The sequence below is a fragment of the Xyrauchen texanus genome, chromosome 5 (genome assembly GCF_025860055.1).
Source record: "Xyrauchen texanus isolate HMW12.3.18 chromosome 5, RBS_HiC_50CHRs, whole genome shotgun sequence".
NCBI classification, from domain to species: Eukaryota; Metazoa; Chordata; class Actinopteri; order Cypriniformes; family Catostomidae; genus Xyrauchen; species Xyrauchen texanus.
In genome coordinates, this window is record NC_068280.1 from 53,355,786 (window position 1) to 53,379,385 (window position 23,600).

Below are 23,600 nucleotides of genomic sequence, written 5' to 3' on the forward strand. Positions count from 1 at the left end.
CAAAGCATTGCAAAGTTACAGTCACATCTGGTGTTGGCACAGTTGATATAATTGTGCCATTATGTCGAAAAGGACGCCCCCCCCCCCCCAGGACAACCCCCTTTTTTGATATTTTTGTTTTGTGTGAACATCATTTAAAGCCAACTTTGGTTAAGATTGGACAAAATGTGTATGAGGTGCAGCAGAGAAATATATAAATATGGTATCATTGGACTCAAAAGAACAACTTTAGGCCCAATTATTTATAAGTAATAAAAGCATTTATATATAATGTTATATTTTCTTTGACCACAAGGTGGTATTATCTCAAAATTCCTCAGGTAGCCTCAGGGCATGGTGCCAACGATGTCTACCAAATTTTGTTCCAATATACCAAAGTGTCGTTGAGATAATAAAATTACAATTGGTGAATAGACACTATGGCAGATCGTGGCAAAATTGGAATAGTTCGATTTCATATGACCCAAGGAATCCAAAGACACCAAAGATTGACCTGTAGGTGATTCTGTCACCAATCTGGGAAGGTAGCCTCAGATCATGGTCCTCAAAGTGTACCAAGTTTTATTTTTTGATAGACCGAAGAATTGTGGAGATACAGTCTCACATCCTAAATTAGACTGACATCGTTCAATTCACTAAAGACCTTATTCGGAGAAGCGCCATATTTGATTTTTGGCCAAAATATCTTACATGATCTCTTGACCGTGCTGCACACAAACGACTGAACAGAATTTTGCCACAATTCGGAAGTTCCACCACAGTAGTACAATGTTTCATTTTTGATGGGGATAAAAACATGGCTGTGAAGGATACGCTTACGGTCTCTTCAATGAGTTGTACTACAAAGCTGTTTTAAACTCCTTGATCACATCTCATTTTCACATTTGTTCTTTCTAAAGCTTATTATCTACTGAGAATTACAACCCATTGAAGAGACTAAGTCTTTCTCTCACAGACTCGCTTTCATCCCTGGGTCAGTCCATCTCAATAGTCTAATAATTGTAACATCCCAATAATTGTAAAGTTGGTTGCTTGACCATTTTGTTTGTTTGGATATTACCTCTATGTATTGGTATTACAAAACTAGGGTTGAATATCTCCGGTGGAGGACCAGATAGGAACCTGAAACATTCACAGAAATAAGTCCTCTATAGTCGTATTCTGCTGTAAACATTTTGAGATTGAGATTCCACTGGTTACAGAGCTAGGGCTAATAGGTCCACTCTCCTGCAGTTTAGCGACAATCCTAATCAAACACATCTGAACAAGATAATTAATGTCTTCAGGATTACTAGAAAGTTACAGGCTGGTGAGTTTGGTCAAGTAAATGTAACTTGTAATGCGCTCTATAGATCAGTTTTTGTTCCAAGGAGCTAGGACCATCCTGAGCAGAGATATTGAGGTTTCTGTAAACAGCTATATAGCCAACATTTGTTGTGTACCATGACACAAAGATGGCCGCCGTGGTTAAACCAAGTAAAAACAAAAAACTTGTGCTTTTGCAATATCAATACATAGAGGGGGGTGGGGGGACTAAAAAAATGGTCAAGCAACCAACTTTACAATTATTGGAGCACTTGAGCTGGACCCCCCATTAATATAAAATGGCATTACTTCCAAACTGTGGCAAAAGTCTCAATTCTTTTCAGTCGTTTCTGTGTGGCTTGGTCTAAAGATCATGTGAGCCATTTTGGTGACCATTGGACAAAATCTGTAGTAGCAGCAGCGAAAACGACTAACATCAAAATCCAATATGGTAGAAATTGTAGTTATAAGTGCAATGACAAAAAGTGATATTTGAACTGGTGGTGGCGGTATAGGGTTTCATCTGGAGACCCCTAATTTTGTCAGGTAGACACTCATGTCTAACCCTATCAGTGTGCCAAATTAGATCGTTTTCCTATGTACGGTTTATAGGGCTGCCATAGACTCCCATTGGCAGTACTTCATTAGTGTTCAAGTATGATCTTCATCAAACGCAGAACATATTCCGACAGTATGTGAAATGGAACACAGGGTTGAATGTCTGCTTGTAATGACAGGAAACAACTCGATTTTACAACTAAGGCGATCTAATCTGGATTGACCATTGATTAAAATAATCTGGCTGTGTCAGGCTGGTTGGGATGCTCAAACAGAAAGCAATAAAGAGACACAATATTTACTGAAAAATTAAATATATGGCTTGTAGGTTTATTCCACATTAAAGCAACCAAATTTGATTTAGATTTTTTGTTGTTGTTAATACTTTTCCTGTAGAAAGATCAACAAAAATGACAATAAAAGCCAAAATATTAAAAGCCATGACTTGTAATCCATTATTTTGTATAGAGGGGGTCAAAATGACAATTTTGGAGCAATAGTCAAATAAGTGACCTTAGTCATTATTTTCTTTTCACACAGAGGATAGGAAGGTCTATTACTAAAATCAGTTGACTACAGTACGGCAATGGTGCGAGTCCAAAAATGGGAAAAGCACTTTGTAAACACACTTGATGCCAAAGAGTACATTCTGCTCACTGTTCAGTAATCTTGATTTTCAGTCATTCCGGTCACAGACACAAAGACGACTCGCACAACCACATAAAACAGTCTTACTTTAATCTCTATACATGAATAAGAAAAGTATATTTTCTTTAGTATTCGTTACATTGTACAAAAAGGGCAGTAAATGTATTTTGAATAAGTGTCACATTACTGTTGATCATGTTCATGCCGTCTGTTTGTCATTAAAGACTTGGTGATTTGACACTGTCAGAGCCAAGCATCCAAAAATAAGCTCCGATATCAAAAATAGCTGCCTATGAGAGCGGACCTCAAAAAAATACGATACAAAACTCAGCCTTAGCCAACAGTCATTTAAAACCCTCAGCAAATATAGGACGTGAGCAGCAGCGCATAAATACAATCAACTGAGCTGATCCGATCATCAGCTACTGAAGCTCAGAGACTCAAATCACAGCAGGATCACTATATTGAGTTTTCAAACAAGAATTTGGGGAAACGTAATAAAGATATCTTCATAATATTCCAGAATCAGTAACGTCCTTGATTTGACTTCTCAGAGAGGGATGCTGCAAATTCAAACACATCAACATCATTTATACACTTATATAACACTTGCTGTCCATAGCTAATCTTCATCATCATGGTCATCAAAGTCTTCTTCGTCTTCTTCATCCTCCATGTATGATGTGGGCGTCTCCACTCGGGAGTTGCTGTGATGAGAGCTGTTGGAGCTGGACGCACCGCGATCACTTAAGAGCAGCAAGTGAAAACATAAAACATCACAGTACGATTCATTTTATATCATGGTAACAGTATATATCACAATGTTGCAGTTTTTACTGAACATTTACAGCACCCCTGGAATTATCTGGTTTTCTGCTTTAATTGGTCATATAATGTGATGTCATCATGTATAGACAAACACAATGTGCTTAAACTATCAACACACAAACAGTTATAATCTTTCATGTCTTTATCGAACCCATCCTGTTAAATGCTCACAGTGCTGTGGAAAAAGTAAGTGAACCCTTGGATTTAATAACTGGTCGATCCTCGTTTGGCAGGAGTAACCTCAAGCAAGTGTTTCCGGTATCTGCAGATTCGACCTGCACTTGTTCAGAAGGAGTTTTGGATCATTCTTCCTTACAGAACTGCTTCAGTTCATATTCTTATGATGTCTGGAGTCTCTCTTGAGGTCATTCCACAGCATCTCTATTGGGTTCAGGTCTGGACTCTGACTGGGACACTCCAAAAGGTGGAAGTCATTCTGTTGTGGATTTACTTTGATGTTTAGGGTCATTGTCCTGCTGCAACACCCAACTTCTACTGCGCTTCAGCTGGCACACTGCCACCCTGGCATTGCCCTGTAGAATATATTGATAAATTTGGGATTTCATTTTTCCCTTGATGATGGCAAGCGTTCCAGACCCCGAAACAGCCCAAATCATGATGCCCCCTCCACAGTACTTCACCGTTGGGATGATGTTCTCATGTTGGCATGCGGTGCCCTTTTTATACCACACATAGTGCTGCTGTTCTTCCCAAACAAATCAACCTTAGTTTCATCAGTCCACAAACATTTTCCCAGTAGTGTTGTGGAGTGTCGAGGTGATCTTTGGCAAACTTCAGGCATGCAGCAATGTTTTTGTTGGAAAGCAGCGGCTTCCTTCATGATGTCCTGCCATGAACACCTGTTTAATGTTTTCTGTACAGTAGACCCATGAACAGAGATGTTAACCAGTACCAATGATTCCTTCAAGTCTTTATCTGTCACTCTAGGGTACTTTTATACCTCATTGATCATTCTGAGGTGTTCCCTTTTGAGTCATCTTGACTGGACGGCCACTTCTATTGAGAGTACCTATAGTACTAAATCATCTCCATTTATAGACAGTTTGTCTAACTGTGGACAGATGAATATCTAACGGCCACTTCTAGTGAGAGTACCTATAGTACTAAATCATCTCCATTTATAGACAGTTTGTCTAACTGTGGACAGATGAATATCTAACGGCCACTTCTAGAGAGAGTACCTATAGTACTAAATTATCTCCATTTTTAGACAGTTTGTCTCACTGTGGACAGATTAATATCTAACGGCCACTTCTAGTGAGAGTATCTATAGTACTAAATCATCTCCATTTATAGACAGTTTGTCTAACTGTGGACAGATGAATATCTAACGGCCACTTCTAGTGAGAGTACCTATAGTACTAAATCATCTCCATTTACAGACAGTTTGTCTCACTGTGGACAGATGAATATCTAACGGCCACTTCTAGAGACAGATGAATATCTAAACTGATCCAGATAACTTTCTAACCCTTTCCAGCTTCATGCAAAGCAACAATTCTTGATCGTAGGTCTTCTGAGATCTCGTGGTTCACGTCAGCAGATGCTTCTTGTGAAGAGCAAACTCAAAATGTTTGAGTGCTTTTTATAAGTCAAAGTAGCTCTAACCCACACCTCCAATCTCATATCATTAATTGGATGCCAGGTTTGCCAACTCGTGACTATAATTCGCTTTTGTTGATGTCAGGGGTTCACATACTTTTCCCAACCTACACAGAGAATGTTTTCAATATGTAAAAGAACGGTAAAATAATTTGTGTTACAAGTTAAAACTGATTGTGTTTGTTCATTATTGTAACTTGGATGATCAAATTTATACACAAACGCAGGTAATTCCAAAGGGTTCACATACTTTTTCTCGCCACTGTATTAGAGTATTCACTAAAAATAGCTAAATTAAAAACAAAATGTAAAAACAAGTTGCCAATTACAAAACTAGTAATATTTTTCCGGCAATTTCCAATCAAGTAGGGCTTGGTATTGACACGGACTTTCTTTTTAAATATTGACTCTGCGGACCTTCAAACTAGCAGCATTATGAAGATATTAGTTTTACTAATTTAATTTCATTGTCACATTTTAGCAGTTTAAAAATGTACAAATCCATATAATCCATCAATAAATGTGATGTTTTGAAACGGCATATATTATACTGCATTTATACAGTTACATGTTTATTGTTTACATGCATAATTTGTACTATTTACAAGCATGTATATTGATTTGTAGTGTTCATGCTAAAATGATTCACCCCTATTTCATGTGCACGATCTTTATACTGCTAGGAGAACACAAACTCTCTCTGTAAAGGTTTCAGTCAGAATGGGATCAGTCATGAAGATCATCAGATACTCACGTGGCCACATGAGACAGTTCTCCAATCAACTGGTCAATGGCACCTTGAGACATTTCTACAACAGAAAAACAAATCAATATCATGAATGTAATCATCAGCAGAGAGAGAGAGAGAGCATGTGTGATAAAGAAGAACGCTTCTGACTGGTCACGTATGGCTGCAGGACTTTAGGAACGAGAGTCTTGGCAATCTTCAGCTGTTCTGCACTGCAGCGGCCCGACTCCAGTCCAAACGTCATTCCCATCCGCTTCAGGACTTCCACGTCATCATGAATCTCAAACATGTTGTCAAAGTTAAATTGATACTCAAACCTGCAGGGACACAAACACACAAGAACAAAAGTGAGGGGGTCTGGGTAACTCAGACGCTGACTATCACCACTGGAGTCGTGAGTTTGAATCCAGGGCATGCTGAGTGACTCCAGTCAGGTCTCCTTAGCAACCAAATTGGCCCGGTTGCTAGGGAGGGTAGAGTCACATGGGGTAACCTCCTCGTGGTCGCTATAATGTGGTTCTCGCTCTCGGTGGGGCGTGTGGTGAGTTGTGTGTGGATGCCGCGGAGAATAGCGTGAAGCCTCAACATGCACTACGTCTCCATGGTAACACACTCAACAAGTCACGTGATAAGATGCGCGGATTGGCGGTCTCAGATGCAACTGAGATTCGTCCTCCACCACCCGGATTGAGGCGAGTCACTGCGCCACCATGAGGACTTAGAGCGCATTGGGAATTGGGCGTTACACATTGGGCAGAAAATAAAAATTGAAAAGTACCTCTGCGCCTGCTCATAAATAACATATGACATGCCATGATTTAACACACTGTGATGCATCATGATACCATAATTATATTGACTGTAAATGCTAATTTTAGAAGCTCAGGTTAATAAGACGAGATGCTTTATTACTAACTGAACTGTTGTGTGTATATATATATTTATTTTATAGAATTACAGAATATGGTGATTAATTACTTGCAATTAATCATATAAATGTTTGCTGAAAAGACCCCTAAATAAATATATAATAAGTGTAAATTTCTAATCTCAGTTTAGTTAGTTTTAGTATTTTATGGCTAGTGTTTATGGATATCATTTAAATGTCTCGTGTTACCGCTATCATGTGGCATTTCCATGTTTTATGAAGGTAGATTAAAGGTTTAATTATAAAAACCAAAACAAGAAATTCATTTGAGGTCAGTTTAATTTTATTTCATGCAAAAGTAATTCAGTGTAGTTTCAGTTTTAGTTTCTATTTGTATTTCTGTTAATGAGAAAATGTTCATTTAGTTTGTCTAATAACATCACTGGATTGAACCATACAAAACCTCACTTGTCATTGGAGATGCTGCAGTCGATGACGGTTCTCTTGCTGGTGTTGATGATGATGAAGGGCAGGTGGATGACGGTGTTTGCAGGTGGAGGTCTGTTATTCTGCAGCTCCATCTGTCGATTCCGCTGCACCAGATTCTTAAATGCTATTTGCTGAAAATCACCAGAAACATTATTAGACTGAACGGTCATGGATGCACAGTCAAACAGGAAGTGCTGTGATGATGATGCACCTGCAGTATGAGCTCCTGCAGCTGAGACTGTTTATGTTTAATTCTCTCAAGTCTTCTCTGTCGCTCGGCCTATCAGGAGAGAGAATCAGTTCACCTGATTATTGAAGAACACGTCACATGACATCAATGTTGATACCGATATGTTTTAATAATTAAAAAATAATTAGAAATGCAATTCACACAAACATTACACATCTTCTATGATGAACATGCTTTTTCTAACAAAGTTAGAGAGCACCTATTATGGTTTTTCAAATGTGACCTTTTATGTGTGTTATAAAGCCGTTTGTGAATGTAAAAAATTCAGCAAATTTCAAAAATCAAAGTGCAGGACAAATGGAGTTATTGACTCCCAAAAGAAAGAACTGATTCTGAACACCTGAAACGAGTCGTTAGTAATTTCAGACTTACTTCCTGTACTAATCTACGTCATTTAGTAACAAAACCCCGCCTCTGGTCTTCATTGGCTGCTCGCAAACAACTTTGACCCGCCCTCAAACACTACACTAAACGGTAGACCAATCACAACAGACTGGGACACCTGACCAATCAGAGCAGAGTATGCTCTCTGAAAGGAGGAGTTTAGAATGAATGCTTAGAACGGACCAATCAGAGCAGAGTAGGCTCTCTGAAAGGAGGAGTTTAGAATGAACGCTTTAGAACGGACCAATCAGAGCAGAGTAGGCTCTCTGAAAGGAGGAGTTTAGAATGAACGCTTTAGAACGGACCAATCAGAGCAGAGTAGGCTCTCTGAAAGGAGGAGTTTAGAATGAACGCTTTAGAACGGACCAATCAGAGCAGAGTAGGCTCTCTGAAAGGAGGAGTTTAGAATGAACGCTTAGAACGGACCAATCAGAGCAGAGTAGGCTCTCTGAAAGGAGGAGTTTAGAATGAACGCTTTAGAACGGACCAATCAGAGCAGAGTATGCTCTCTGAAAGGAGGAGTTTAGAATGAATGCTTTAGAATGGACCAATCAGAGCAGAGAATGCTCTCTGAAAGGAGGAGTTTAGAATGAATGCTTAGAACGGACCAATCAGAGCAGAGTAGGCTCTCTGAAAGGAGGAGTTTAGAATGAACATTTTAGAACGGACCAATCAGAGCAGAGTAGGCTCTCTGAAAGGAGGAGTTTAGAATGAACGCTTTAGAACGGACCAATCAGAGCAGAGTAGGCTCTCTGAAAGGAGGAGTTTAGAATGAACGCTTTAGAACGGACCAATCAGAGCAGAGTATGCTCTCTGAAAGGAGGAGTTTAGAATGAATGCTTTAGAACGGACCAATCAGAGCAGAGTATGCTCTCTGAAAGGAGGAGTTTAGAATGAATGCTTTAGAACGGACCAATCAGAGCAGAGTATGCTCTCTGAAAGGAGGAGTTTAGAATGAATGCTTTAGAGCGGATCATTGAACGAGTCGTTTTTGACACCGGGGGAAAAAAGGTTAAATGAGCAAATAAAAGTGTTTTTTGAGCTTGGATGCATGTAAATCTATTGTATGAGACCTTTAAAACACAATTAGGCACGTTTAAAAACCACAATAGGTGCTCTTTAAATATCAATATTTTGTACAATATTTTGATCATGTGGTGTTTCCCCAAGAAGAATTCTTTATATTCTTGACTCTGAAATCTTTTTGGAAATTAAAGTTTAAGTTAGGTGAAAATATTTGAATACCTTTAACATTTTAAAAATCTCATGTGGTGACATTTTCATGTAATTAAAGCGATCTTTTGAAGAAAATGCTAAAAATGTTAATCAATGTGAATTGGTCCATGAAACCAACATGGAAACTAATTTTATTTCTACAAACTTACAGATTTGTAGAAATTGAGTTTTTATTCCCATTTTTTTTCCCTCTCCAAATGGGCAATCAAAATGATAATTTTTTTGTTTAGTAATTGTAGTTTTAGTATTTTATGGCTGTCAAAACTAAAATGTTTATCAATATAATTTAAATATGCTAAAGGTCTTGTGTTAATGTCATCTAGTGACATCATGTCTAATTAAGGTGGATTGTAATTGGTCATATTTTAGTTAGTTTTGGAGTTATGAAAAAATATTTTAATTTTAGTAAACAAAAATGTTTGTTTTTTATTTAATTTTCATTAGAGTTTTTGATAATGATATGATACGATGAGTGTTTTAAATCTCGATTTTAAATGATTTCAAATGTTTAATAACTAATATTTTTCAATGACAAATTACATATTTGTACATATAATAAATATCAGTTGATTCAATTATTATTCTTACATTTTGTATTTATAGGTTAGGGTAAAAGCAATAAAGTTAAACAGATACATTTAGACTAATTACACTTAATAAATCAGGAAAACACTAATTTCATGAGTTGAAAATAGTGAAAGCATTTTTTGCTCTATTTACTATAAATACAGCTAACAAATGCAGAATTATTAAAATAAATCAGACTTTTCAACGCTTCATATGAGAGGATATTGGATCATCTGATTATTGTCTTACACACAAATACTGGCTGGAAAAGTCGCTTGTTTTTAGAGAACAGCCGAACTACTGATTCTGACTTCAAATTGTAAGTATGGCAGAATATTTTCAGCTGACCGACCTCCAGATCCTGACACTCCTGAGCGGAGTTGGTGGGGAATCCGATCCATTTGATCTCCTTCTTGTCTTTGGAGATGATGTTCATGGCCATGAGGACATTGAGAGCGTCATACACACGGCGCCTGATGTTCTTCTGATCGTACACGTGCTGCAGACGAGAAACGAGAGGGGGAGTGAGTTTACCGTCTGTTGTGTTGGACAGAAGACGAGTTTGAGCAGGAACTGACCACATCATTGGGTGAGATGTTGTTGTCTCCAGAGGTGAATTCAGTCACCAGCTCATCAGCCACTTCATTATAAGATGTCACCACTTTCTTCCGCACCTTCTCACACACCTTCATGGAGAAATGCCTCAAACCCTTCCCGTTCTTATCACCCTTCCTGCTGCTGCGCCTGAAAAAACACAATGTTGCTCAATGAGCTCATCAGAAGATCAAGAAGGCTCTTTCCATGTGTAAGGTACAAAAAGATGGTTTAAAAACATGAAGTATCAGTGAACGGAGACGCATCATGTAAAGAAAATGTTGCCCATCAGGAGGTCAAACATCACGATATGTGCGCCATTTCTATTAAATAAGCTTCACAATATAAAAAATGTTGATGTGTGAATACAGTCTGAAAAATGTGATTTTATTTAGCCTAAATAAAGCAATACCTCAGTAGTGGCTAACTAGCTTGGGATGAATGTATTGAACTTACATTGCCATCCCACCAGAATTTCGCAGCACTTTTCCTTGATCATTGTGGTCTGATCACCCCTGGAGTCGCAAGTTTGAATCTCCAGTCAGGTCTCCTTAGCAACCAAATTGGCCCGGTTGCTAGGGAGGGTAGAGTCACATGGGGTCACCTCCTCGTGGTCGCTATAATGTGGTTCTCGCTCTCGGTGGGGCGTGTGGTGAGTTGTGTGTGGATGCCGCGGAGAATAGCGTGAAGCCTCCACACGCGCTACGTCTCCATGGTAACACACTCAACAAGTCACATGATTAGATGCGCGGATTGACGGTCTCAGATGCAACTGAGATTCGTCCTCCACCACCCAGATTGAGGCGAGTCACTACACCACCACGAGGACTTTGAGCGCATTGGGAATTTGGCGTTCCAGATTAGGGATCATGTCGGTGACGGGTCACTGATGCGAGGACAGTTTGAGATCTTATTGAGCCCCATGTGTAATCGGAGAGAAATTCTTACATGTCTAATTTCACTATTAAATGTAAATGTACTTAGCATATATTCGTACCAATTTTTATTAAATTAATTCATATTTATTAGTTAATTCATATATTTATTCATTAAAATAAAAGTAGGTCTAATCTCATTGCACTCTTTGTCTCGGTGTTTGATTTAGAACTGGCATAATTCTTTATCTATACATGAAATAAACTAACGTGAAGTTCATTTATTCATGGCTACATGTGCGCTAAACAATCTTTTCTTTGTTCTCTCTCTCTTTTTGATTTATTCTCTCTTTTTTATTTTGATATCTGAATTGGCCCGGCACTAAAAATACAGGCAGCCTGTTGCAGTGTAGCTTTACCGTTCAAGAACAAATTAATCAAGAAACAGTTTCATTTTTATTTAATCAATCGTGCAGCCTTGATAATATCATACCGATGTCTCGGAGCTCAAAATCGCATTTGTTCCACATTGATGTGAAAATGACATTGAATATAAATTGAGTAATATGTGTGCTCTGGAGTGAAACCCGTCTGCACCTGTTGATATTATTATTTCAGGATTGTGCGTTTAAATTCACAATTTTGTGTAAGTGTGTGGTCACACAAATTTTCTCTACATGTGATGTAGAAAAGGCAGAGCTGTAGATCTAACGGCACTTAGATAAAATTATTAAAAAATATCGGTCATCATGTGCAGTGCCCATGGACAATCATCAACTTGAGATACCCCTGAATGTGTCTGATGAATAAATGAATATTTACACTCGAGTCATCTCAGTGCACGCTTGGAAAGACATTTTCTCTGCGTATGCAATCAATGTAGAACATTGCTCGGGGCCACTGATCCAGAGTCAGCTTTCTTCATCACATTCTCCCAGTTACGGAAGCTGTAACACGGAGCAGTTCGGCTGCATAAGTCAGTGAATATTTCACCCTGTATATCATGTCGTGGCCAGTGGAAGACTAGTCTTATAATCCCTCTGTTTAAACGCATTTACTAATGTATTAATGCAGTGTGTATTAACACATGAATCAACTGTGTTGCACTCAACCGAATGTTCACTTCATATTACGCCAAAACATTAAATGCACATAAGCGAGTTGATTGACAGGCGATATCTGTATCTAAAAGGTGATTGGCTCTTTTACCTGCAAGGCGGGACTTCCTTTCTATATCCATTGACTGTTGGGTGCTAGAGTTGGGCATTGGTTGGGCATTACGATTTCTCCCATTCATTTAAACAGAAGTGACTCATCTCTGCTTAATATTCTCTTGCCTCTCACTCTATAGAACTACAATGCCCATAATGCACTACGTCTCCTCTCCGAAGTTTGCACACTTTTACTCCTGATTTCTAGCAATTCAGGGACATTAGAGTTGTACAAAAGCACGTTACTTTATTTAAAATGTAACTCTGATATTATGTTCTAAAATAAAAATATTGTGTTACTTGTTACTCAAAAGGTAATCTGATTACATAACACACACGTTACCCCAACACTGGTCATCGTTGCCTAGCTTTTTTAATGTTATTTATTTTTAAACAATTGTTTTCAACAAGTCAAACATCAGCGTACGATATTCTACTTATCGGCTCATAAGACATTTTTCGGATATATCCATCTTTTTCAAGGAGGGGGCAAGTTTTGTTAGTGAGATTCACTCTGATAAGATGATCACCTGTAACCATGGTTACACTGGTGCTCCTCAAACTATCTGATTCATCAGTGCAGAAGAGCAGAGTCGAAGCCCAAATCACGTATTTACCAAAACAATGTTCGCTGCAATTAACGTTTCAGCCACTAGAGGGCCAAAAGTTACAGTTAGCTTTAAAAGAGTTATCTGCATATTTGCAGACAGTATATGATAGAAGATTGTAATATTTGTCATTTTATCATTAGACAAAAAGAGAAAGAACGAAACACATGAGCACTTTATACATCATGATCTCATACGTGTCTCCCACGGCTCTGATACGCAGGACAGTACAATACAATACCTGCTGTGATTAGTGGTTCACATGTCTCAGACGGCTCCTTCACATACTTGCAGGCGATTATCGGAGCAATCATGACTTAAGAAACTAAACGGCCAAACGAGAATTTATCGGATGATGCAGACAATTTTAAAATACCAAATATCGTCTGATTTAACAGTCTGGCTGATATATCAGTGGACCACTATGTGTAATGGCTGAAGTTGACAGGGCAGACAGGTTAACTAACTAACTAACCCAGTTGACCAGGGAGAAGTCTCTTGTGTGTGGGTCTGTGGTGTGTGGATTTGAGCAGTTGGTGTGCACGGGCTGGTTATCAGGACACTGGCAGGAGCACTGGACCTCTGAGGAGTGCCAATCACCTATAGACAGACAGACAGACAGTGTGTTAACAGCAGGATATAGTCTTTACCTCAACACATAAGCACTAGTCTACCTGTGTCTCTCTTTCTCAGACTCCTGTTAATAAGATAATAACGATGAGGGATGTAATCCTGCTGAACCTACACTTCTCTGAGCGGATTACACAGACTCTCTCAGGTCACCTCACACAATGTTAATGAGGGGTTGTATCTCCACGGAGACCTCCAGACATCAGATGGACCGAGCGAATGAGAGTGCAGTGATGGGGTCTGTGTGAGTTTGGGGTGTCATGATCTGACGTGATGACGTCATCAAAGAGCAGGTTTGTGAGAGAGATCAGAAGTGTTTGACTCCATTTGTGTTGGTCTTAAACTCAAGATGTCGATTGGCATGCACACGAGAAATAAGACGTATGCTAATCGTCATGACAATCATGTTATTACAGTGTTTTATCCACTTCCACACAAGAATGGAGATGTTCAAGAACCCTTAAAGGAATATTCCGGGTTCAATACAAGTGAAGCTCAATTGACAGCATTTGTGTTATAATTTATTTAGACTCGTTCCTCCTTTAAAACAAATGAGTGTTCCAGTGAGACACTTATAATGGAAGTCAATGGGGTCAATTTGGAGGGTTTAAAGACAGAAATCTGAAGCTTTTAACTTTATAAAGCACTTACATTAATTCTTGTTTACACTAGTGGATTATTTGAGCTGTAAAGTTGCTTAAATCGATGTTTTTATGGCTGTTTTACATCATCATGGCAACAGAGTTGTATAATTGTCTATATCTTCACACAGATTTAAATCTGTGTGTAAATCAGTAAGTGATTTAATGACAGTAAAATCATGTTAACACACATATTGTTTATGTCTTGTGTCTATACTTTTGAAACTGTATTTTAATGTGGACAGATTAAACCCCATTGACTTCCATTGTAACACACATTTAAAGAAATACATTTTGTGGTAAATCAACACTATGCCACAAATGCAGTTACTGATCTTTAAAGTATCATTAGCCTGGTATGAAAATAATAAAAATGTGTGTGTGTGTGTGTGTGTGTGTGGTCTATGCAAACATACTACAGTAGACGTGTGTCTTACTATATGATGTGGCACTACATTAGCAGCAGTGAGTGTTTTGGGTAGAATCTGTTTGACTGCCGTGACAGACGCCGGATGAACCGTCAGCAGAGACAGCACAGCTACAACACACAAAACAACACATGTCATGATTATATAGAGCAGCTCATTAAAGGATCACTAATATTCATGTGTCAGTCTGCAGTCACAGGAGCTCTGTGTGTGTTATATCATACTGCCCCCTGCAGGTAAGGAAGAATCAGTCACCATATTAACATGTTAGATAGAGCATTTACTTTCATATTTAAAACAAATTAATATTTCTATATTTAAAGACTAAGAAGACTGAAGTAATTTATGAATCACCAGCATAACAAACTTCTGTCTAGTGAAAAGTTGATGGAGTGATGTACTCACGCTTTCCTGGACTCAGATTCTGGTTGAGAAACACTCTCATCTCTCCATTAGATTCCTTACACCCGCCCTAAATATCAGAGAGAGAGAGAGAAAATTCCAGTACATTTCATGGCATATGACCATGGACGGTCAGATCTGAACAAAACAGTAAACAGGAAGTTGGCAGTGCTCCAATCATGAGCAGCAGACTCTTTTCTAAAAGGTTTTTGTGACTATAATTGTTAAATATGCAGGACATATTAAATCAAATTTTGACTAGTACATCAACACAATGAGTACATTCACTGCTGATTGTGTATGTAAAGCACTGAATGTATGGATAGCAGCCTAAAGCATGGAGTGTGCAGACTAAAGCATGGAGTGTGCAGCCTATAGTATGGAGAGTGTGCAGCCTAAAGTATGGAGAGTGTGCAGCCTAAAGTATGGAGAGTGTGCAGCCTAAAGTATGGAGTGTGTGCAGCCTAAAGTATGGAGAGTGTGCAGCCTAAAGTATGGAGTGTGTGCAGCCTAAAGTATGGAGAGTGTGCAGCCTAAAGTATGGAGAGTGTGCAGCCTAAAGTATGGAGAGTGTGCAGCCTAAAGTATGGAGAGTGTGCAGCCTAAAGTATGGAGAGTGTGCAGCCTAAAGTATGGAGAGTGTGCAGCCTAAAGTATGGAGAGTGTGCAGCCTAAAGTATGGAGAGTGTGCAGCCTAAAGTATGGAGAGTGTGCAGCCTAAAGTATGGAGAGTGTGCAGCCTAAAGTATGGAGTGTGTGCAGCCTAAAGTATGGAGAGTGTGCAGCCTAAAGTATGGAGAGTGTGCAGCCTAAAGTATGGAGAGTGTGCAGCCTAAAGTATGGAGTGTGTGCAGCCTAAAGTATGGAGAGTGTGCAGCCTAAAGTATGGAGAGTGTGCAGCCTAAAGTATGGAGAGTGTGCAGCCTAAAGTATGGAGTGTGTGCAGCCTAAAGTATGGAGAGTGTGCAGCCTATAGTATGGAGAGTGTGCAGCCTAAAGTATGGAGTGTGTGCAGCCTAAAGTATGGAGTGTGTGCAGCCTAATGTATGGAGTGTGTGCAGCCTAAAGTATGGAGTGTGTAGACTAACGCCCGTTTCACACATACTCCGTGTGCAGTGCGTATGCGGTGCGGTACAGGAGCAGCACGTGCTATAGTGCTTTCACATATGCTGCATTTGCAGTGTGCTACTGATCCGCAGTTTCTGTGTGCCACAAAATCAAAAATGTATTTAACAATTTCGATGTTAAATCGATGTTAACGTTAACTTTGACATTGTTTAAGGCATTGAAACAGTATGAAAATTAATTATAATCATTGAGCTATCGCGCTATATCTGTTGCTAAGGAGAAGAATGAGACGCATTTGGGTTCACTGTCTTTTTTTAGGGTAAAAAAATCATATAGGATGGCATTTTGCAACTTTTGGGACTATAATCATACTTTTTTTGTTTTTCTTGACCCTGTAACTTAGTAACTGTAGAACACATTAACTGTAATTATGCGTATATGATGACATTATTACAGTTTCTTGTCAATCTAGGTCTATTTTAATATGAACAATGCGCTGCCACTTTAATTCAGTGCGGTGCAGCACAGCAAAAATAGACTCGGTGCGGAAACCATCGCTGCACTGCTGTATACGCACCGCAACTGGAACGGATCGACGGACTGCATCTGCGTGCAGTGTAAAAGCTCTAACCTGTTAACATGGGTACGGAAAAAAATACACACCGCTTACGCACTGCAAACGGAGTATGTGTGAAACGGGCATAAAGTATGGAGTGTGCAGACTAAAGCATGGAGTGTGCAGAGTGGGTCGGCCACTAATCGCAGGGTTGGTGGTTCGAATCCCGGCCCACACGACTCCACATGCCAAAGTGTCCTTGGGTAAGACACTGAACCCCAAGTTGCTACCAATGGCAGGTTAGCGCCTTGCATAGCAGCTCTGCCGCCATTGGTGTATGAATGTGTGTGAGAATGGGTGAATGAGATGCAGTGTAAAACACTTTGAATACCGTTAAGGCTTAAAAAGGCGCTATATAAGTGCACACCATTTACCATTTATTATGAGAAGAGTAAAAATATTTAACTGTGGCGGGACAAAAACTGGAAGATATTATCAGGAAATGTGGAATAAGTGTCCACTGTATTCCGACGATACCCAACTTTACATTTCTTCGAAACACATGCGCTCTGTTGCTGATGCAAAAAAGCGAATTCATGCATTCAATGTATTCCCTCCCCTAATGTAGCCAATGACATATTTAATAGAGCTGAAGCAGTGATATGATAATAAGTATTATGAATCCATTTCTGCCTAAAGCACAGTAAGTTTTACTAGTGTTACTTCAAATGGTTTCCGCGTCTCACACCGCGCTGCAATCATCAGAGGAGCGCATTTAAGAGCTTGAGACCGGGCCAAAAAGTCAGTTTCAGTTCCACTGGTTCAAAAACAATATATCAATATGATTTCCACACCAGCGTCCTCTGAGTGCACATATAAAGCCAGTGTATGTTAGAATGCCAGTAAATGTTCAGACTCAGACCACACCAAAGTACAAAATCACCAAATGCAAATTAGAAATGCAAAATATAACTGATGTCTAAACAAGGAAATATGGGCTACAATAAATACATGTTTCAGTGCTGATTCTAGGGGATATTTAAAGGAGGCCTGTGTGTGACACTCACATTAGCCATGATATCTGCGCAGGTGACCGGAGTGAATCCTCAAGGTGAAGTCTTTGGTCTGTGACTGTAGTTAACCTGGAAACATTAAGGTCAACAGATACAGATCAAAACACTGGCACAAGTAAACCCTGAAAATGGACTTTCCGCGATATCATCATTTTTACACCGGTGCGGTGTTCACGTTCAAACGGACCATCACCAGCATTACCACCGGGGAAATGCATTACTTATTGTGGGTTTAATTTGAGTGTTTTAATCCCTTTCATCCCAGGACCCAGTTTAGCTACTTCAGAAGAGTAATGACTTTAATGTGTGAATACATTTGTTTTGTTCCCTCCTAGGTCTGGGCGATTTGCAAGAAATATATTCATGATATTTTTATAAAAAAAAGATAAATCACAATATCTAATTACATCATCAACCCCCCAGCTGAGAGTGATCGGTGACTACTCTTGCTGTTCCACAAGACTGCACGCTGTTTAGTTATCAATTGTAGGAATTTATTTGCACATGAAGAAACTTAATATATTAGCAAGGAAATATCAGCACACACAGTAGTCCAGCAAGCATGGATTGTCACATACACGTCAGCAATCGCATTTACTAAAAAAATACCAAAACAAACCAACTGTACATACAGTGCACAGTGAATAAGACAGTTCCTTATAGCACACCATCCATCCATCCATCTTCAACCGCTTATCCGAAGTCGGGTCGCGGGGGCAGCTGCTCCAGCAGGGGGCCCAAACTTCCCTATCCCGAGCCACATTAACCAGCTCTGACTGGGCGACCCCGAGGCGTTCCCAGGCCAGTGTGGAGATGTAATCTCTCCACCTAGTCCTGGGTCTTCCCCGAGGCCTCCTCCCAGCTGGACGTGCCTGAAACACCTCCCTAGGGAGGCGGCCAGGGGGCATCCTTACCAGATGCCCAAACCACCTCAACTGACTCCTTTCGACACAAAGGAGCAGCGGCTCTACTCCGAGCTCCTCACGGATGACTGAGCTCCTCACCCTATCTCTAAGGGACAAGCCCGCCACCCTTCTGAGGAAGCCCATTTCGGCCGCTTGTACTCGTGACCTAGTTCTTTCGGTCATGACCCAGCCTTCATGACCATAGGTGAGGGTAGGAACATAAATTGACCGGTAGATCGAGAGCTTTGCCTTCCAGCTCTCTTTTCATGACAAAGGTGCGATAGAGCGAGTGCAATACCGCCCCCGCTGCCCCGATTCTCCGGCCAACCTCCCGCTCCATTGTCCCCTCACTCGTGAACAAGACCCCGAGGTACTTGACCACCTTCACTTGGGGCAATACCTCCTTCCCTACCTGGAGTACACACTCCATCGGTTTCCTGCTGGGGAATATAGCACACGTGACGCGTATTTACCTTGGGCTGCATCCGAAAACGTAGGCAGCGATTTGTGAATGAGAGGAACTTTTGATCCTGATCTTGAAGTTTCGATTCTGGCTGATGGAATACACGCTTCAGAGGAGATATTAGAGAAGCACTCGATCGGAAGAAAACACTAAATTTTCATGAGGTTCATAAATGACGTGATATCTGCATATTTGTAGACGGTATTTAATAGAAGTTTTATTGATATTTGCCTTCTGTCATTAGAAAAGTTCCAGGGAACTGTTGAGGAGAGACTGTAAAGGGGTCGCACACCGCCAGTGCGTACATTCATAGACAACAATTGTCCACCTACGACTCCGGAGGCTGCTCACATCTCTGCCATGCCACGGAGCGCAACTTCAATATTTTCCATTAAATTCGACCAAAATCATTATCAATAGACATATATTATTTACTCTAGCCATGTTCATTCTTTAAGAAGGGGAAATCCTTGGTAACTTGTGCGTACTGTCTGCCACGTGAACTGCATAGATGTGCCCTTTGTTTGATACCTGTGCTGCGTCCTAGCCACAACACTTCTCGTCCGGTGTGCGACCGCCTTTGGAACGCATGCTTAAGACGAAGATTTATGAGCATTCCACAGGACGCTGGATCTACTGAAGTTGTGTGAGGTTGGTTTATTACTAGAGATACCGATTTTTTCCGATTTTCTAAGAAATATTATTGACCACATATACAAGCAAAATCTACCTTTCTTCAATGCAACATTTTATTTTCATAATAAATTATTAAACATTACAATTTCCCCCAAACTGCACTAAGTTACAGGATCTTCTCTCACGTAAACAACTCTGAAAATAAAGTGCTCTGTGACTGAAGGTAGAAATAACAATTAACTGCAGATGAGTTGCTTTATATAACAGATGTCATTTCCCACTATTTTTATAAATGGACCTTTTTCTCTTTATTACTCGTCTAACAAAACAATTCCAAACATCTGAAAAACTGAAGTGTCCAATACGCTCAACTTACGTTAGCTGTCCAAATATCAGTTGTAATTTGTATGGCCCAAACCTCGTTATATGAATAATCACATCAATATATTATTCCAAGGTGGTCCAGTTGCCAGATCTTGAATGAAACGCATCCTACTCACACAATCGAAACATCATACAAATTACAAATAATTTATGACCTCAATCTGGCAACCTAGAGCCCATTTGTGCTGTTGATATGTGCGCAGGCAGTAGACGCGGGGTGTTAAATCAAGCATCACTGGTAGAGGGGAGGAGAAGACTCAGCTGGTGCTCCGGTGCTAAAAACTAAATATACAAATTTAACAACAACTGGATGGAAGAATTGAATTTCATATCCCGAAGCCATATCGACAATGCCCACGCCTTTTGCAATGTGTGTCGCACTGATTTTAGTATCGGACACGGTGGGAAAAATTACGTTAAATCACAACGGCACAATTTGTATGTATTTATCCTGCCTCTGCCATCCAGCACCCCCCTTCCCCTCTCCCGGATTTGTGTACCCAAATGTTGACAGATAACAGGCTGCGTGTGTGACATGACACAACGCAACATCAGAAAGTACCTCCTACTCCGCATCGAGGAAATGTATCAGATTTCTGTCCCTCTGTCCTCAACTATGGAGAACAGCTGGTCATCCAGGACCGTGAATTACATCATGTTCCTCGTAATTGTTTTGGTATTTTCGCTGCTCATACCAAGGAATGATGGGAGACGCTGCTGACTTGTGACTGGCTCTGAGCTCTGGCTAGCTTTAGCCGCTTTCCCTTTTTAGCTTCTTTATTAAAATGGGCATGTTCAGCTGGGTGATGGTGTTTTAAATGTCTAATTAGGTTTGTTGTTCTGAAAGTTATTGTGGTGGTTCCCCCGCAGTTTACTTTGGCCTTACAATTATTACACATTTCCAACTTTATGTATTCTTCACTCACAGTGAAGATCTTCCACGCCAGTGACATGTTTACATGCGGTTGTGACGTTATTGCCTGCGCCGCTGAGAACCAAACGGACCGGCTTGAAATCGGAAAGACGTGAGGCTGACCGGCTGGTCACCGGTCCGGCCGTGCATGCGGAAATTCGGCTAATTCCGGTCCATGGGCGGTCGATCGGTGCATCTCTATTTATTACATCTGTTTAAAGAAGATGTGCATATTTGCAGACGGTATATGATATTAGTTTTATTGATATTTGCCTTTTAACATCAGACAAGACAGTTAAAAGTTACAGGGAACTGTTGAGGAGAGAGAGGGAGAATGAAACGGACGAGCACTTTAACATTACGAGCTCAAACGCATCTGTCGCGGCTCTGATATGCGGACCGTTTAAATGACACTGTGTTGCACACCGGTCTATTATTGTAGTAACACGACGGCACGTAACAACTAAACGAACCGCGTCTGGCCAATTAATGTCTCAGTCGCTTCACATGCAAGCGATTTTCATGCCCTCAAGAAAAGAAAAAAAACAAACACTTTTTCAGTGTTAAAATACTTTCTTCTATCCCAGCTTAATGTGCAGATGCAACTATAAAACATACATGTATAAATTATCTCGAGAAGTGTAAACAGTTTCTCTGTGGCTCTTTAAAAATTCCTGTTTGTTCTGGGAGACCCGCCCCAACAACATTACTACCTCTCAAAATGGTCTGAGATCGGTTTGCTTTAAAGGGGTCGGAGATAGTCGGAGGGCTGCACGGTTTACCAGTACTAAACTATACCAATACCACATGTTTTTAAACATTACGATATCATCTTGATCATTTCGGAACCATACTACAGTGTAGTGCTCTTAGCAAACTTTCACGGGACGTGACTTTTTTTTTATTTTATTTTTTTTAGATTAAATCAATGACAATCTGACATTTAATGAAATTCAAATATTGATTTGGCCAAGTGAGAATTTTTTTTTTTATTAATTTTTTTATTTTCTCCCCAATTTTGAACACAAAATTCCCAATGCGCTCCAAGTCCTCATGGTGGCGTAGTGACTCGCCTCAATCCGGGTAGCGGAGGACGAATCTCTGTTGCCTCTGTGTCTGAGACCGCCAATCCAAGCATCTTGTCACATGGCTAGTTGAGCGCATTACCACAGAGACGTAGCGCGTATGGAGCATAGCTTACTCTAGTAACACCACAGTTAACTTGTAGTACATGTGGTTTTTATATGGTTACTGCAGGTTTACAATAGTGTAAACAGGGTTAATTTTCTTTTTTTGTTGTATAAATATCTTGGTTGAACAAAAGCTACTGTAGTAAAATCATAATTCATTTTCGTAAGGGACGTATAAAGGTATTGTGTGGCAAAATAAATTCCCTCTCTGTCCTCTAAGTGGCGCTGTAGTAAACGTCACATTGCGGAAGTAAAATGAGTTGGAACGCTGTTTCATGTTGACTTTAAATATCCATTAAAAACTCTCGGGAAACACAGTTTATATTAGTCCAGGAAATTATAACAAACATAACCAAATACTGTCAGATGTGTCTCCAGTGAGTAATGTGTATGCTAAAAAAAGCACAAAACAGCTATTATTTTCAGTGTTTATGTTGCGAGGGATTATTGTATTTCCTTAAAGTAACAAAAAATACTGCACACATTTCTAAAGTCTTTTAGAGAGAAAACGACCTGATGTTGCAAGTTCATTATGAACAAATGAAGGACACGACGCGTCAACACGCGACGCGACAAGAACGCTCGCGTTGTAAATAAACGCAGCTGACTACGCAGCACGCGCGCTTCACGTGCAGACACTTCGTTGAATAGTTCTAGTTTTTACAAGTCGCGTCACTCGCGTTGTTAGTATTTAATTAGGCGAGAATATCGAGTTAGCTCGACGCGGCTACAGCTAAGCTAACCTAGCGCATATACAATACAAAAACTGCATAACATAACCTGTTAAACGCTGCTGCGCTTACCTTAACTTCCCCTGCTTACACCCGCGTCATAACTAGCGCTGATATGTAGAGTTCTTTTACTGAAACTCAGTTTTTATCGCGTCAGAATCAGAGCAGTCTGCGCGATCTGCTTCAGCGGCTCCAGCAGTCAAAACTGAGCTTGGCGGTGTCCGGCGACGGCGCGTCCTGATTGGATACGCGCAATGTGACGTCACTGCGCATCAAAAACTCCACTAGCACTAGGAATCTCGTACTCGTATCATTTAGGTCTCTTTTACAAAAATAATTAGTTACAATTCCACATGTTGTGTCATAACTTTTTGCCTTATTGCTGTTTTAAAACGGTCACCACACAATACAAATATTATGAACACAAATGTTCATTAAAATCTTTTATTTTGTTTACAAAGTAAAACAAAGTATTTTACTTACAAGTAAAATGATTAAATACCATACTTCCGCTAGAAGAAATAGTCCCTGACAGTAAACAGTAAACAGAATGTTGCTAGGCAACAACAATAACTGCCAGATGCTGTGGAGTGTTACAAGCAGAAATTCGGTGAAGAGGTCTGAGCTGTGATTTATCATGAATAACACACGGCTGTTGACCAATCAGCATCCAGAACTGGAACTCTCTGTTTTTTAATAGATATAGAGACAATTTTATTTTATTTTTTTGTAATGCCCTAAATGAATCTTTTGGGGATTGTCCTTTTAAACAATTATTTTTGTTATAA

The 23,600-nt window shown here is 39.9% G+C and overlaps 1 protein-coding gene across 1 annotated transcript; it reads right to left on the minus strand.

Annotated features, from left to right (window-relative positions):
• Nucleotides 1-2,595: 2,595 nt before the first annotated feature.
• Nucleotides 2,596-23,018, minus strand: tfdp1b (transcription factor Dp-1, b). Its single transcript, XM_052126475.1, has 12 exons — nt 22,885-23,018; nt 17,585-17,659; nt 14,897-14,963; nt 14,501-14,601; nt 13,268-13,392; nt 10,083-10,248; nt 9,857-10,003; nt 7,279-7,347; nt 7,047-7,198; nt 5,861-6,027; nt 5,717-5,771; nt 2,596-3,257 (listed from the first exon to the last, which is right to left on the minus strand). Exons 2-12 carry the CDS (start codon nt 17,591-17,593, stop codon nt 3,134-3,136), a joined length of 1,182 nt encoding a protein of 393 aa, XP_051982435.1. The 5' UTR covers nt 17,594-17,659; nt 22,885-23,018; the 3' UTR covers nt 2,596-3,133.
• Between the last annotated feature and the right edge of the window lie 582 nt (nt 23,019-23,600).

Coding starts and splice junctions, on each gene's coding strand:
- tfdp1b (XM_052126475.1), bottom strand. Junction 10,004..10,082: donor ACATCTCACCCAATGATGTG/GTCAGTTCCTGC, acceptor TCTCGTCTGCAG/CACGTGTACGATCAGAAGAA. Junction 7,199..7,278: donor TGCAGGAGCTCATACTGCAG/GTGCATCATCAT, acceptor GGTGATTTTCAG/CAAATAGCATTTAAGAATCT.